The sequence below is a fragment of the Orycteropus afer genome, unplaced genomic scaffold, assembly GCF_000298275.1.
Source record: "Orycteropus afer afer isolate SDZICR_OR568_19922 unplaced genomic scaffold, OryAfe1.0 scaffold00197, whole genome shotgun sequence".
Classification (NCBI taxonomy): Eukaryota; Metazoa; Chordata; class Mammalia; order Tubulidentata; family Orycteropodidae; genus Orycteropus; species Orycteropus afer.
This window is the reverse complement of record NW_006921784.1, coordinates 3499202-3514084: the sequence shown is the minus strand read 5'-3', so window position 1 is coordinate 3514084 and position 14883 is coordinate 3499202. Positions and strand designations below refer to the sequence as shown.

The 14883-nt window shown below is 50.4% G+C and overlaps 1 protein-coding gene across 1 annotated transcript in view; it reads left to right on the top strand.

Annotated features, from left to right (window-relative positions):
• Nucleotides 1-14883, top strand: part of TTC28 (tetratricopeptide repeat domain 28) — an 842258-nt gene that overhangs the window by 714145 nt on the left and 113230 nt on the right. The window contains exons 8-12 of the mRNA XM_007947946.2: nt 1154-1677; nt 5871-5980; nt 8061-8190; nt 10083-10301; nt 12134-12299. Coding sequence (XP_007946137.2) covers nt 1154-1677; nt 5871-5980; nt 8061-8190; nt 10083-10301; nt 12134-12299 — 1149 coding nt within the window. The remainder of the gene's footprint in view (nt 1-1153; nt 1678-5870; nt 5981-8060; nt 8191-10082; nt 10302-12133; nt 12300-14883) is intronic.

Below are 14883 nucleotides of genomic sequence, written 5' to 3'. Positions count from 1 at the left end.
CAATGCCTTCTGACTGCATCATAATGGGCAGGATAAAAGAGATAGAAAGACTAGGAAAGGTGCCTGGATTGATTAAACTGATCTTTCCTGCATGTTTTCCATATTACATGAACTTGTTTATTAATGCAACGTTTGTACCCACCAGTCACTTGGACCATATTGTGTGTTTCTAGGAAAAACCATCGGATAATGAGGGGTGTGAATAAGCATGTGCTGGGCACCTTGCATAGCCATTGCATGTAGTATTTATAGTGCTCCTGTGTGGGGAGCTCTGGTGGCGTAGTGCCTAAGACATTTGACTGCTAACCAGAAGGCTGGTGGTTCAAACCCACCAGCCACTCCTCAGAAGGAAGACTGGGCAATCGACTTCTGTAGAAATACTGTCACAGAAACCCAAGGAGGGGTCACTATGAGTCAGAATTGAGTTTTTGTGTTATCATGCACCCACTGTCTCTGCTATGGGCGTGGGATGTATCACCCAGGAACTGAGGCTCAGGGAAAGGCCTTCATGTGCCCCACACCCTCGTTTGGTCTGCCACCAGAACACACGCTCTTCCCAGTCTTACCGTTTTCTCTCTTAGCAGCAGGGAAAGACACACTATTAGCCAAGGGGGGATGCTTTTCTCCTGAGTGCAGGGAACCCAAGAAGGTGTCTGTGTCTGCAGGATATACGGCCTCGCCAGACAGGAAGGGGATGAGGGCTCCAGGAGTGGAGGCAGGGCAGGGGCCAAACTAAATCATCACCCACAGAGTGCTCGGAGAAGCACAGGCTGAAAGATTTACAGTCATTGTAAAACGATTTCAAAAAAAAATCATCTAAGCGGTAGTGGAAATTGGGAGGCCCAAAGAACCAAACAGCTCACTTGCTATCATTGTGCCTGTTAATATATTTTATGTTTCCTCGGGGGTGTAGATCCCACTGACTCCCAAGCTTCTGGGAAGGTCACTAAGGGATGCCTTTTGAATTGCTTTCCAGATTATGAAATCCCCCTGCATCTCACTCTAAGGGCACATGATAGATTTTAGCTAGAAGAGGAGTTAAGAGCTTCTATAGTAAGTGACAGTGACAAATGCTTTTCATTTTCTCAGGGGCTTTAGCATGTCTGCACCTGCACGAAATAATATCATTGCTTCTCTGTCTACCTCCCCACAGGGCAATGGGGAGCTTGCAGCAAGCCCTTGTGTGCTTCGAGAAGAGGCTCGTGGTCGCCCATGAGCTCGGGGAGGCCTTCAATAAAGCCCAGGCCTATGGAGAGCTGGGCAGTCTGCACAGCCAATTAGGGAATTACGAACAAGCCATCTCCTGCCTGGAACGCCAGCTGAACATTGCCAGAGAGATGAAAGACCGAGCCCTGGAGAGTGATGCAGCCTGTGGCTTGGGGGGCGTTTACCAGCAGATGGGAGAGTATGACACAGCCCTCCAGTACCACCAACTCGACCTGCAGATTGCCGAGGAAACTAACAACCCCACGTGCCAGGGCCGAGCCTACGGGAACCTGGGCCTGACGTACGAATCGCTGGGCACCTTTGAGAGGGCCGTGGTCTATCAGGAGCAGCACCTGAGCGTCGCTGCCCAGATGAATGACTTAGTGGCTAAGACGGTCTCGTACAGCAGCCTTGGGAGGACCCATCATGCCTTGCAGAACTATTCCCAGGCCGTCATGTACTTACAGGAAGGTAGGTCACAATGCCTGTGGTGGTGGTGGGCCGTTAGGCTTCTCAAGGTTGGGTTCAGGTCCACTCCGAGGGGAGCATGCAAGTGTGAGTTGAACTGAGGCGTACCTCTGAGACCACATCAGAAGTTCAACTCCAAAGCCATGGTGCCCCTACAGGGGTCCCCTGCTCGTGCTAAGGTGTTTCATAGTCTAGAATGCCTTACCCAGCTCTCGCTGGACCCAGGCTGGCCTACTGTCTCCGTGATGGTGTCTTCTGGTAGCCAGCTGCACAAGAAACTGATACGTACCTCCTTTTCCCAGCCCCCTGCTGGGTGAACAATACATTCTCCAACAAATGAAGCAAGGAAGAGCTAATCTTGAAAGATTTCAGGGTCCCAGTCAGAAAATGCCCATCTGCTCTAGGGCCAGGTATCCCGCTCGACGATCCCTGAACGGTCACTGCTCTGTAAAAGGCAGTTCTGAAGGGCAGCAGAGGTGTCCTCCGGAGGCCTTAGTCTGAGGGTCACTCAAGCAGTACAGCCGGCTTCCTCCTCCCGCTCGATGGCCCACAGTGCTTCCATTGGTGCCATGGGGCATCTTGTCCCTGGAGGACCCAGGAGCTGCTGCTGGGTGCAAGCAAGTCCTTTGAAACTTCCTCTCCTGGAAGTCCCCACAGCAATGCGTTCAGCCCCCACTTTATGTGTGTGTGTGGCCTTCTGCCCCTGAAAGCGCTTCCACTCAGGTGGGCCCATTGGCTCCTCACACACCGGAAGGGAAGACGCACGGAGGCTGCCTCTCAGCTCACCCGTGAGAGGAAATGGGGCTGTACCAGGCAAAAACTCTCATGCTTCCTAAAGAGCTTTTCAGATAGAGTTGATTCAGTCCAACATACTTCTCACAGTAACCTTGAGAGGTAATTTTTTTTGTCCCCATTTTACAGCTCAACCAACTGAAATACAGAGATTGTCCATAGCCATGCAGTCAGTCGGTGGTGGAGTGGGGCTCAGCCTGGGCTTTCTGACCCCAGGAGCCACGCAGGGCCCTGACCTCAACAGAACAGAACGGGGCGGGGCAGTTGTATCCCTTACTACCCCTGAGCCCCTGATGAGAAGCAGTGGGCAGAAAAGCAGGAAGCAAAGCAGAGAGTGGGTGAGGAACTGGTGGGTCATTGTTTCCTTAGCACAAGCCAAGGATGGCTGGCCTGCAGGCTGAGATGTTACTGAGGCCGGAAGCCACTTCCAGACCTCATCTGGCTCCTGCTGTTTGACCAGGCTCTACCTCAATGCATCACATATGAATGCTGGCTTCCAGTTTCCTGCAACTTGACTGTGGTAAATTTCAAGAGGGTCAGGGTGATTTGCCGTTGACATGGTGAAAACCATTAAACTCAAGCCCAGCATAGGACAGCCTCTCAGCTGCATTCCTCTGTAGTCCCTGAAATCCTCTTTCCAGGAAGCAGTTGCTTTTGCTTGAGACATTGGAACATCATTCTACATTAGTGGAAAACTCTGTGGAGTCCATTTTAATTGCTTCTCATTCTTTGGAGTCTTGCAGCCATCTAAAATCTGACTTACTGTAGTATTGCCACGGGCCTGACATGTGGATTGACTCCACTAGGAAGTATGTGGCGGCTGCCTCCCTCCTGGGCCATGCAAGCCAGCTTGCTTTTCTCAGGGTCCTGGAGCTGGGGTAGGCGCAGGACATCTGGCCAGCCTCTTCCCAGTGCCCTGAGTTGGATCTGCGACCACTTGTAACCTGTCAGAAGCCACCCAGTGCTGTCTCTCCCAGCTTTCGGATGGGCCTGCGTTACCAGCACAGGCCCCGCCCTGTGCCACGGAGTCTCACCGAGTCTTATGGGTGGGGCCTGGGCTGAGTCTTTGGAACAGGTGCAATAGGTGATTCAGATGGACACCCCTGGTTAAAACCATTGGTCTTATTCAGCTTTCTCTCTTTTTGCAAATGAAGAGAGGAGTCCCTGGGTGACACAAATGGTTGAGCACTGGACGACTAGCCGAAAGGTTGGCAGTTCGAACCTTCCTAGAGTGCCTCGGAAGAAAGGGCTGGTGAGCTGAAGGGTCACACCTTGACAACCCTATGAAGCAGCTCCACTCTGTACACATGGGGTACTGTGAGTCAGGATTGACTCCATGGCAACTGACAACCACCACATACAGCCAGTTCCTGGCAAAACAGGTTCCAGGAGAGCAGCAGGGTGCAGTAGATCCCTGAGAGGCGGAAGTGCATAGAAGCTGGGACAGGGCAGATACCATGTCTGTCTGGTGGGCTTTTAACTGTTGGTTGTTGAACCCCTGACTGTGGGCCGGGGAGTGTCCTGAGTGTGAAAAGATGGCAGGGAGCAAAGCCAAGTATCTGCTCACACAGAGTGGACATCCCAGGGGACTCACCTCACCCAGTTTTCCTCTGACAAACGTACCCCAAACCAGCAGGGTATCTGTTCCGGAGAATCACTGTGGCTAGCTTACTGAAGGTTCAGACAACCAGTCCCCGCCTGGGTTTTCCCCAAGAGCCATGTTCTTCCACGTGGGCTCCTTTTCTGGGAGCTATTTGAGGATGTGAATAATTTGCAAGTATTATTTTTGTTACCCAGTGACATGATTTAAAATTAAAATGCCATCTCTAAGTTTTCCCAGTTATGTACGTTTTTAAAAAGCCTAATGTTATGAGCTACAGCCCGAGTACCGCTTTTGTTAACTTCTCGATGGACTCAGTCCCTTTTCCAGAGTCTGAAATTACGCAGGCCCGACGTGCTCAGGGGCAAGGTCCCGTCCACCGTGAGCGAGATCAGAAGGCCTTTGTGTGTGTTCAGTTGTGGCCCGGGAGCACACCTGCTCCCCTTCTGCACAAGCTCACTCTTACGTGCAGCGAGGAAGATAATGAAGGGAAGGGATGCTGAGAGCTGCGTAGTGCCGGTGCAGTTAAATGGCTGCCCTCAGATTGGCTCCCACAAAACCCCAGAGGGGGCTAGTGTCCTGAAATCCAGAAGCCAGCTGTGGGAAAGTGACCCCAGTGGCAGGTGCCTGTCTGAAGGCCATTAGAATGAGGCCAGTCTCACGTAAGCCTTTCCACTCATAACAGCACTTGCTTTGCAGCCTCACAGAGGCACACTGAAATTTCCAACTTAAAGGAAAAGCACTTAAAGGCCTGAGCCGCGCCAGTAGCCTCCCTCTGAAGGCAGGGCCAGGCAGCATGGGATCTGCTTTCCGGAAGCCGTCGGGCACGCCTCCCACCACCGATTGGATGCCGTGCACATGTGAGGGGGGAAAGTACAACGGAACCCGTGAGAGCTGGCACGTGGGAGGGCCTTGTTTTTCCAGGTCTCGCCAGTTTTCCTCCTCAGACAGGACACAACAGTCTCTTCTGTCACTCATTGGATATTTTGTTGGTGTTGTGTGCCATGGAGTCGGACCCAACTCATAGCGACCCCTCCTCGGGTTTCCGAGGCAGTATCACTACAGAAGTAGATTGCGCCATCTTCCTTCCGAGGAGTAGCCGGTGGGTTTGAACCACCAGCATTCTGGCTAGCAGTCAAGTGCCTCAGGCATTATGCCAGCAGAGCTCCCATTTGATGTTTTAGAACCTCTCATTTGAATGAAAGTTGACAGAGCAAGTTGGTTTCCCTTTGACAATTTGGACACGGTTGGTCTCATGACACTAATTGCAATCCCCCGATGTAACAGTCCTCTTGCTGCTTCTCACTCTCGTTCATTTTAGTGGAAAACACTTGGGTTTTCTCTCTCTGACAGGTTTCCACCTTACACAAGTTCTGGCTTTCATGGGTTTTACTGTCATCTTGGGGTCTGCGCTTGACTGTGAAACTGTCAGGAAAAGATTTTGCCAGCCAGAGAATCGGGTTTGATGAATTGATAAGCCAGGAGTTTTCATTTGCAAAGCTAAGGGTTTCCAGGAGGGGAGAGTGGCCAGAGGAGGTTCCCTTTGTTTCTGCCTGCCCTGCAATGCTGTCTCCTGCTGGTGGCCACCGCCAAGCGCTCCCTGGGGCAACTTGGAGTGGCCTGGAAAGGTTGGGCCCCACAGAGAAATGGAACAGAAAGCTTCCTTTGCCTGGGCTGACTCAGCTCTCATACTGCGTTTTGTCTGGCCATGTCACAGACATTCTTTATGGCCCTCCAGGCCTCCTCGGCTCAGTGGAATTCTCTGTCTCCTGCCTTCCCTTCAAATTTCTCTGTCTGGTTTCAGGTCTAAGGCTGGCTGAACAACTGGGCCGAAGAGAAGATGAGGCCAAAATCCGCCACGGGCTCGGCCTGTCCCTCTGGGCTAGTGGGAATCTGGAGGAGGCCCAGCACCAGGTGAGCACGGGAAGCCCTAACCCAATGCATGTTGTTTTCCAGAAGTAAGGGAGCACTTGGGGTTACTCTCTTAGTGGGGATGACGTTTGCCAGAGGGTGTCACCCTCCACCCTTGGGCCGCTGGACAGGCTTTCCAGCCAGGGCCAGCCCAGAGGTGTTGAACCATTAAGGGAAAGATTGTTGATCTCTTGTGTGATAGATTTCTTAGTAATTTCTTTGGAATTCTTGTGTTATGTGCCGCTGTTGCTTATTAAACCTTAATATGAAATAGCATACGTTACATAATGGGAGTAAATAATCCAAAACTCAAAAACCAAACTCACTGCCATCGAGTTGGATCTGACTCATAGTGACCCCTCCTTGGGTTTCTGAGGTAGTATCTCTATGGAAGTAGATTGCCCAGTCTTCCTTCCGTGGAGTGGCTGGTTGGTTTGAACCACCAGCCTTCTGGTTAGCAGTCAGATGCCAAGAGTTCATAATTATTGCATTTAATGTCCTTGTAGATTTCTACTTAAATTGATAGGTACACCTCCCACGTCTGTCCTTCTCTTCCTCACTCTCCGCCTCCCTCCCTCCTTCTCTGGTTCCTTCTCCTACTACGCTCACTTTCCTGCCTATGCTTCGATAGCGGAAGTCCATTACCATGCTGGCTGTGGAGATTAGAAAAGATACCTAGCATTCCGGCTCGCTCTGGGAGGGTGGGGGAGCTCTGGGATGGCTACATCTGAAATTACCCTCTCATCCATTTAGTCAGGGTGAGAAAAATTACTGCAGAGAACATTGTGGTAGGGAAGGTGGGGTGGCCAGGGAGACGTCCATCAATGGCCGTCTCCTGGCTCAGAAGTCAGGACACGTGATGACTGAATTTGTGCCATGGCATGCTGGAAAGGTACAGTAGCTTACTGTACTTTGTAAGCCATTAAAGGCAATTTGAGAAATGAATCCTCTAATTTCCTGGTTGTATTAGGATGGTGATTAACAGTTTCAAAGTGCTTTCATGCACTGAATGTATTCCTCAACAGAAGAACCCTGTGAAGGAGAATGCTGACCATCTCCTTCTTAGACACACAGACACTGAGGCTCCGAATCTTGCCAAAAGCCACACAGCAAATTCATGGCAGGGCTCGGAGGAGATTCTCTGCTTCTAGTCTAAGTCTCTTGGGAGCTCTTGAGTGCCTAAAGCATATGACTGCTAACCAGCAGGCTGGCAGTCCAAACCCACCAGGCAGCCACTCCTTGGAAGGAAGGCTGGGCAATCTACTTTCATAGAGATACTGCCTCAGAAACCCAAGGAGGGGTCTCTATGAGTCAGAAAAGACTTGACAGCAGTGAGTTTGAGTTTGTTTGTTTGTTTGTTTATTTTTGAGTCTAAGTCTCTTAGTCTCAGCATTCCATTGTTTTTAATCTCCATAATGTTAGACTTGGAACTCTCAGTCAGCAGGGTCTGGCATGCTCACTGATGGAGAAGCCAGTTATCACTGCCAGGTAGTGTGTCCATCTGAATGGCTGGCGTCCAGGCCCAAGCTGTCTGTGGCCAACAGTTTCTCGTGTGGCCAGGGCTCCTGTGGAACATTTCCACTGAGGGACTGACTGCAGTGCACAGCGGGGGACGTGCATGTTTGAGTCGGCTCCACAGCACCAAGCTGCCTGTCTCCTTTCCCCGTGGCCTCACCCATTCCAGAAGCCTCCACCACACCATTTCCCACTCTAATCCTCAGTGGAGTGAGGCTTGGGCTGGTGACTAATGGTCATTTGATGGCTTTTTCGGTCCAGTCAAAATTAGCACTCAGTGGGATCAATAGCTGATTTTTTTCCCCAAAAACCATACACCTATAACTTCTGTCTTTTAGATCCCCATATCTGTTAAAAAGATTACATAAACTGTAATTTGTAGGGTTGCATCTTGTCGGATCCACGTGGACCTACCTGGAAAGAAAGATTAACCCTTTCAAACCTTTGTGAAGAGTCTTTAGGTTGTGCTAAAGAGTCTTTAGGTTGTGAGCAAAAGTTGTCTCTAGTCTGTAAGCGGCTGGACGTTGGTTGGTGAGTAACGGGTGACTGTGTTGTCCCCTGCTTGCAGCTCTACAGGGCATCAGCCTTGTTTGAAACAATCCGGCACGAGGCACAGCTGAGCACGGACTACAAACTTTCCCTCTTCGACCTGCAGACCTCCTCCTACCAGGCCTTGCAGCGGGTGCTGGTCAGCCTCGGTGAGAGCCGCTGGGTCCCCAGCTTGTGTGTACATGTGCGCACGGGTGTCTTGAGTCATTCAGTGGTTGCTGTGATGAGTTGGGTCATTACAACAGACTGAGAAGCCACAACCACAGTCCAGTCATTGAACACTCACTCACGTGTTCACCAGACATCTCTAGAGCACCTACTGTGTGCCGAATGCTGACCCTGGGGATGCAAATTCAGGAAGACCTGCTTCCTGACCTCGGGAGACTCAGCCTTTTGAGACACATGGTTCAGTCAGTGAGATCAATTAAGTGCAGCACAGTGTTCCTGGTATGAGGGTAGAGTACACTCAGATGCTGTGGAGCAAAGCAGCTGGCCAGGCAGACCCAGGAGACAGAGAAGGTGACCCAGAGACGAGGGTGCTTAAGCCAGGTGTTAGTGGTGGGAGGGAACCTGGCAGGGAGAGGGAAGCAGAGACCATCAGCTCTCTCTGATGAAGGGCTAATACCTAAGGAGATGCCTGGCCTCCTCTTTGGTCCCTCAGCCACACATCTGCCCGTGCTAGGGTTTACTAGAGGGTCTGCCCTCTGGGTGGTGGCATCCATCGTCTGTGATAACCGTCCCGGGCCTGCGGGCTCTCTGTGTGCTCCCTCACACCAACACAGCATCCATCTTCCCTCCCCTAGGCCTCCAGTCTCACAGCCGCCCCCTTCTAGCCCCGACACCCGCCTCTTCATGGACCTACCACTGGGGACCATTGTTCCCGACCCAGAGCCTGGCTTGAGGAGGTGCTCGTTGGAACTGACAGTGTCTCTGAAGGTGCACGCCGAGGCCTGTTCAGTAACCTGTCCTTTTCCGTACACATAGGAATACTCAGGCCTCCCCTTGAAAAATGTACCTATTAAATATGTTCATTGCTTATTACAATTTATTATCTATTATAATCACAGTGTTAAGTCTGTCTAGCACTTTGGGGCCAATTTTCCAATGTGCATAGAAATGGTCCCTGCTGTTACAGTTAATAACTTAATAGAGTAAAAGAAGGTATCTGCATACACACAGATAAATCCTCACTGTCTCCTGGTTCCGAGCCGCAGGGAAGCCAGGTGCCTTGACAAGCTGGCAGAGCTGCAGCACCTGGCCTTTGCCTCTGCAGCCCCACCCACCAGCTCTGACCCTAGTCTAGCATCTCTCCCATGTTTCTATTCACATCACAGCAAACGAATTAATCCTTTGCATTGCATTCCTTCGGCATTTATACTCAATCCTCTCTTGAAACCTTGTGCTTTTATTTTTGTGTGTGTGCTTTCATGTTTGTGCACCAGCTTTTAAACCAGATTCCCAACATGTTTCTTGGAGGAAGTGGGATGCAAAGCTGAACTGAAAGGCTGAGGCAAAAACTTGCCAGTCAGTGGCAGGGGAAACGGTGTGCCTGGGGGGAGTGCAGAGTGGGGTGGGCTGACAGTGCGACACACAGAGGAGCTGCACTAGAGGGACCGGAAAGGCCAGGAGACAGGCCACGTGGCTCTCGTGTGTCCACGCTGAATCAGAAGCGAAGGAGAGCAGGGAGTGAAGTAACTTGAGAGACTGCAGCGTCAGGTGGAGGGTCAGAGGTCAGGTTAGGAAGCAGCCCGGGACGTGGAACAGACAGGCCGGCTCAGGAGGAGGGCTGTCTGGCACATGGGCTCTCTTGTGGTGCTGGCCACGGTAAAACCAAGGCCTGATAGCTCGTGGGGTGTAGACTCAGTCTTGTTAAATCTGAAAATGTGGGGTTTATAAGAGTGGACACCACCCTCATCTGAGATGGGGAGCTGGATGGGGAACAGTGGGGCCAGGACCCAGTGAGGTTTCTCGGGATCTCTGACCCTGCTGTCCCAAGTGGGCACGGTCACCGCGGCCCTCAGTCTATCCCTGTGTCTCTTAGGCCATCATGATGAAGCCCTGGCCGTGGCGGAGAGAGGACGGACAAGGGCATTTGCGGACCTTCTGGTGGAGCGACAAACAGGACAACAGGACTCCGACCCCTACTCCCCGGTCACCATCGATCAGATCTTAGAAATGGTTAACGGCCAGAGGGGCCTAGTGCTGTATTACTCCCTGGCCGCAGGCTACCTGTACAGCTGGCTGCTGGCACCCGGGGCAGGTGAGCTCTCTCTCTCGGTGGGAACAGGGCAATTAAGACAGCAGACCTGTGAACGGCTAATGAATAGAGGTGGGAGAGGCGCAGGATCGTAGATCAGACTAAAGAGCTGACGCTGGTTCCTGTAGCACCTCAGCCACAGTGGGAATTCCATAGCGGGGCATTCAATTAATAAGACAGCCCCGCTTTCTCAGTCCCCCCAGAAATCTCTGCACCTCACTGTGAGTGTGGAAGCCTTTATCAAAGACGACTAAGAGCTGGAGGATTAATCTCTCGAGCGGCCCTGTTTGTAAGCAGCTGTTGTTCATTAGCTGATAAAGTGCCGACAGCAAGTCCTAACGAATTCTTTCTGGGTATGAGTTCATAATTGTGACCCTCTGTCACAGCAAAGTGGAAGAGACAACGTTGATAATGGCCATTCTATCACAGTATTTATGTGAAACCTTAATGCTAGAAATTTCTGCCTTTAACAGAACCCCCTTTTAACCAGTTCTGTTATAAATCTAGTTCAGAAGTAAAAATCCTTTTTGATTACATCAGCATTAAATGTTCAGGCTGTAACAGTTTCACTAAATTCAGACCCACTAATTAGCTGTGAGGGCCGTATATTTTTTTGTATAATGAAATGCTGATCGCTTCACCACGGTGGAGAGACACCAGCTCCTATTAGAGTTTATTGACTGGGGAAGTGGAGCTGATAATTGGGAATTGGAAGACCAGGCATCTTGACTATCTGTAAGCGGATTTCACAAAGTTCAGCTGCCAGAGAACTGACATGAATGTCAGCTCTTGGATGCTGCTTCGGTTCTGAGCACTCACGACCCTACGTTCTGTGTCTCTGACTTATTCACCACAGTCATTTTCCCCCTCCATTTCACGTTCTTCAGGGGCTCTCTCACTAAGAATAGTCTCGGTGCCCCCCTTTTATGCTAAAGGTTTCAAGTGGTGATTTTTCATGGGGACTTGGTCATCGCAGTGGAATCCCTGTGTCTCACAGCTCCCAGAGATGGTACAGACATCCGTGAGGACAAGATTGATAACTGGGGGTACCAAGCTCTTTCTCTCTGTGGTTGTTACGTCTTGGGGACATGACAGGTGGTATATCCGAGTCCCTGTAATGATGATCTATGTATAATGAGGCTCCCATTGTTTCTCTTTCCGTTCTTTGCTCTTAATGAGGCTGGAGAGCTTTGGCTGGGGCTCGAATCCAATCAGAGGACTGGCATTTTCCAGGGCTGACATACCTCATTTCCATTTGAGAATAGGTCCCGTGTTTATTGCCAGCAGACCGCCGTGGATCACCTCCGTTGCATCCAGCCATCCTATTTTTTCTCCTTTAATCCAGTAATGATCTTTGACTAGTCTTATTTAAAAGTGGTTTGAAATGTTCTTTATCTGGCCTTTAAACCATATATTCGTTTTGATTTCCTTTCTTTGAAATGAAAGGTCTTTGAGTGACACAATTTCCAGCTGGCTAATTATGTTTGTGTTCATGATTTCCGTATCTGCAAGAGTCTACCTTGGCATACTCCTGCACTGTTCATGAAAGGAGGCTTTCCCTAGCTGGCACCTCCGAGAACCATCTGTTTTGAAATATATACAGAGTAGCTACAATTCCAGAAGCTTCTAGATATAGCCCCCAAAGCAATAGCTGTATCCCGAGCCCTCCGGTTTGAGACAGCAAACCTGATGGTAAAAACTGTGAAAGGGATTCGGGCCAAGCTTCCAAAAGGTGTTTGCGGGATTCTGCATGTGGTTTGGGGTGGCACGCCTGCCCTCCACTGGTACCCACCCCCCAACCGTGTGTCCTATCGGCTGTGCCTGTCTTGTTTCAGGAATCCTCAAGTTTCATGAGCACTATCTGGGTGAGAACACGGTGGAAAACTCGGGTGACTTCCAGGTCGGCAGCAGTGCAGCCTTGCCAACAACCACGAGCTCAGCCCTGGAGCAGCACATCGCCAGCGTCCGGGAGGCCCTGGGGGTGGAGTCTTACTACTCCAGGTAGTGCACGTTCCTAAGCCCATCTTCAGGTACCAGCTCCCGGGGGGGGGGGGGCGGTTGGGAACATCCTCTTCAAGCTAGTAGGAGAAATCATTCAAAGTGCGCACACTTTTGTGATCAGTCTATCCACAGTTCCTGCAATGGAACAGATACATGTCTCTAAAGTGCGAGCCCCATAGTGGGCTGTCTTTGTGCTTTCAGGCAGTTTCCCTTCAGACAGGGAGGGCCTCATCCAAGATGCCCCTTCCCTAAGGAGGTTCGTAGGCTGTTTCAAAGTAAGCATGATTTTGAATTCCACATACCAGTTAATTAGGATCGAGATTACTTTGGGTTATAAACAGAGTCATAATGAGTTCGTTTGTACTAAAGCTGAACACATATTTGGGAGACTAATTTAGCACGAGTGGCAGGATATGGTCACAGATCTGTGCACTGGGGAGCTGAGATGAAGCAAGTTAAAGCCCCCAAAAATCAAGACTAAATAAGGACACTTCTTTTGCAAAAGGTATAAGCTTATGAAAACGCTGCACATTTGATCATGAGGATTGACTGTTTTACATAAAGGACATAATTTCTGCCAATGTCCTGCTTCTGGGGAAACTGAGGCAGAGGGTCTCTTGGAGCATAAGCAGATCTTCCAGGCCTCTCAGTCCTGCACCCAGCGGTTGACAAGAGTCCAAGAGTCGAGGAGATCCATTTTCAGAGGAGCTGCGTCAGGCCCAGCGATGTCTGCTTAGCCCCTAAATGATGTCCTTTGTCAACATGGAAGTCCTGAAGTGTCACTAGGATCTCGTGAGAGTTGCTGAGCCCAGGCTCCTGAGCCTGTGCTGGTCCCTGCCAGCAGCCGGCCTGCTCTTTGCAGTGCTTATGAAGTCGGGGAGGGGTTCTTAGATGAAAAATAATCGCCGGGCCGTGTGACGCCAAATCGCACGGGGCTGGAGCGGTCATCTCGTCCCACCCCTCGTTTAACAGAAGCCAGTGCTGACACAGGAGTTGCTGACAGCCACGTGAGCGGCATGCCAGCATCAAAGCGTCTAGATCTCACCCAGACTCCCAGGCCAGCGCTCGTTCTGTTTTTAATTATCAAAATTAATATCACGTTTGGAGACAATAACCAATGCATGTAAGAATGTCATCCCTAGCTTCTGTTTTTATAAATATGAACAGGCGTTAGCCACATGCACACATTCTTCTTATTTCTCCGATGACTGGGGTGCTTCCCACAACATCCCCATCCTTAACTCCAGGGGGTGGGGGGGTGGTTGCAGGTGCTTGACAGCGTGTCAGTACGGGAACTTGTAAGTATATCGTCCCTCTGCGATTGAAGGGCTGGATGAGCACAACATAGATGAGACGGGCACACACAGCTGCTTCAGGAGAGACCAGGGTGCTCAGGCCAGTGCGATTAGACTGTAGCCTTAGCGAAGGCATTGCACATACACAAAGCGGAAGTTAGAGGGGACTGGCTGGCCAGCAGTGGAAGCACAAAAAGGCAGGCAGATTTTCGCAGCGCCCGTTTTTGACTCTGTGAAAGGAAGAGGGAAGCTTGGCAAAGGGTCTTTTTGTTGTTGTTTATTTACTCTTGTCTTCGCTTTTGAGAGTTTTTGTACAGGGCAAAGGCCTGGGAGGTATAAATGTCGTACATACCACAACTCTTGGCAAAGGCTCTTGAAGTCCCCCTGGTAAGGCTGCTCCTGTGGTGGACATGCGGCCATCTCGTTCACTTCTCCTTCCCACCATCCCTCGCTCCCACAAGTGTTTGAGTGTCCACTATCTACAAGCACTCTGCTAGAGATTGGGCTTGGAGGGATGAACAAGACTAACATACTCCATGCTCTCAAAGAACTGAAAGATAGTCAACAGACTCTACACAATTTTTTAATCGTAAACAACAGTCTTAAACAACAATTCAGAATGTCATGAGAATGAATACGCAGAGTGGGGAGCAGGGAGACCTGTACCGGGAGCTGAGAAGGCTTCCCTGAGGAAGGGATGTTGAGTTCTGAAGCGTGACGAGAAACCAGCTCGATGAAGGGCACCCTAGGCGGTGTGCACATGGCCTTAAGTAACCCAGGGCAGAGAAGACCTCTTAGATTGTCCTCCTGCCTTCCCTAGTTCAGGGCCCATGCCAAATCTTTCTGGTTGTCATTTGGTTTTGCATGTCAGTCTACTTACAGGTAGAAAATGTACATGATAAACTGGCATTCCAGTTTATGCAACTCTGTATCAGCTAGGGCGATGAAAGTTGGCTCCTAAGAGACAGAGGCTCTCAGGCCTTGCTGGCAACATCAAGTTTGCAGATGTAGAAGGCCACACGTAGTCCAGAGATGGAACTGAGATGAGTTCGTGAAGGTAGCCAGTGTGAGGCATCTGCCCTTTGAAACCTCTGCACGTGCAAAGGAGGTTTCTCTGTGCCCTTCCAACACCAACACTCAAGTCATCTCAGTCCATCTCCCTGACACCAACACTCAGGTCATCTCAGTCCAAACCAGCCAGTGACAGGGCTCAGCCTGTATCAAATGATAGAGATTTCATTTGATCCCCATTTTCATATGACTGGATTAAAACTGGCCATAAAAAGGCA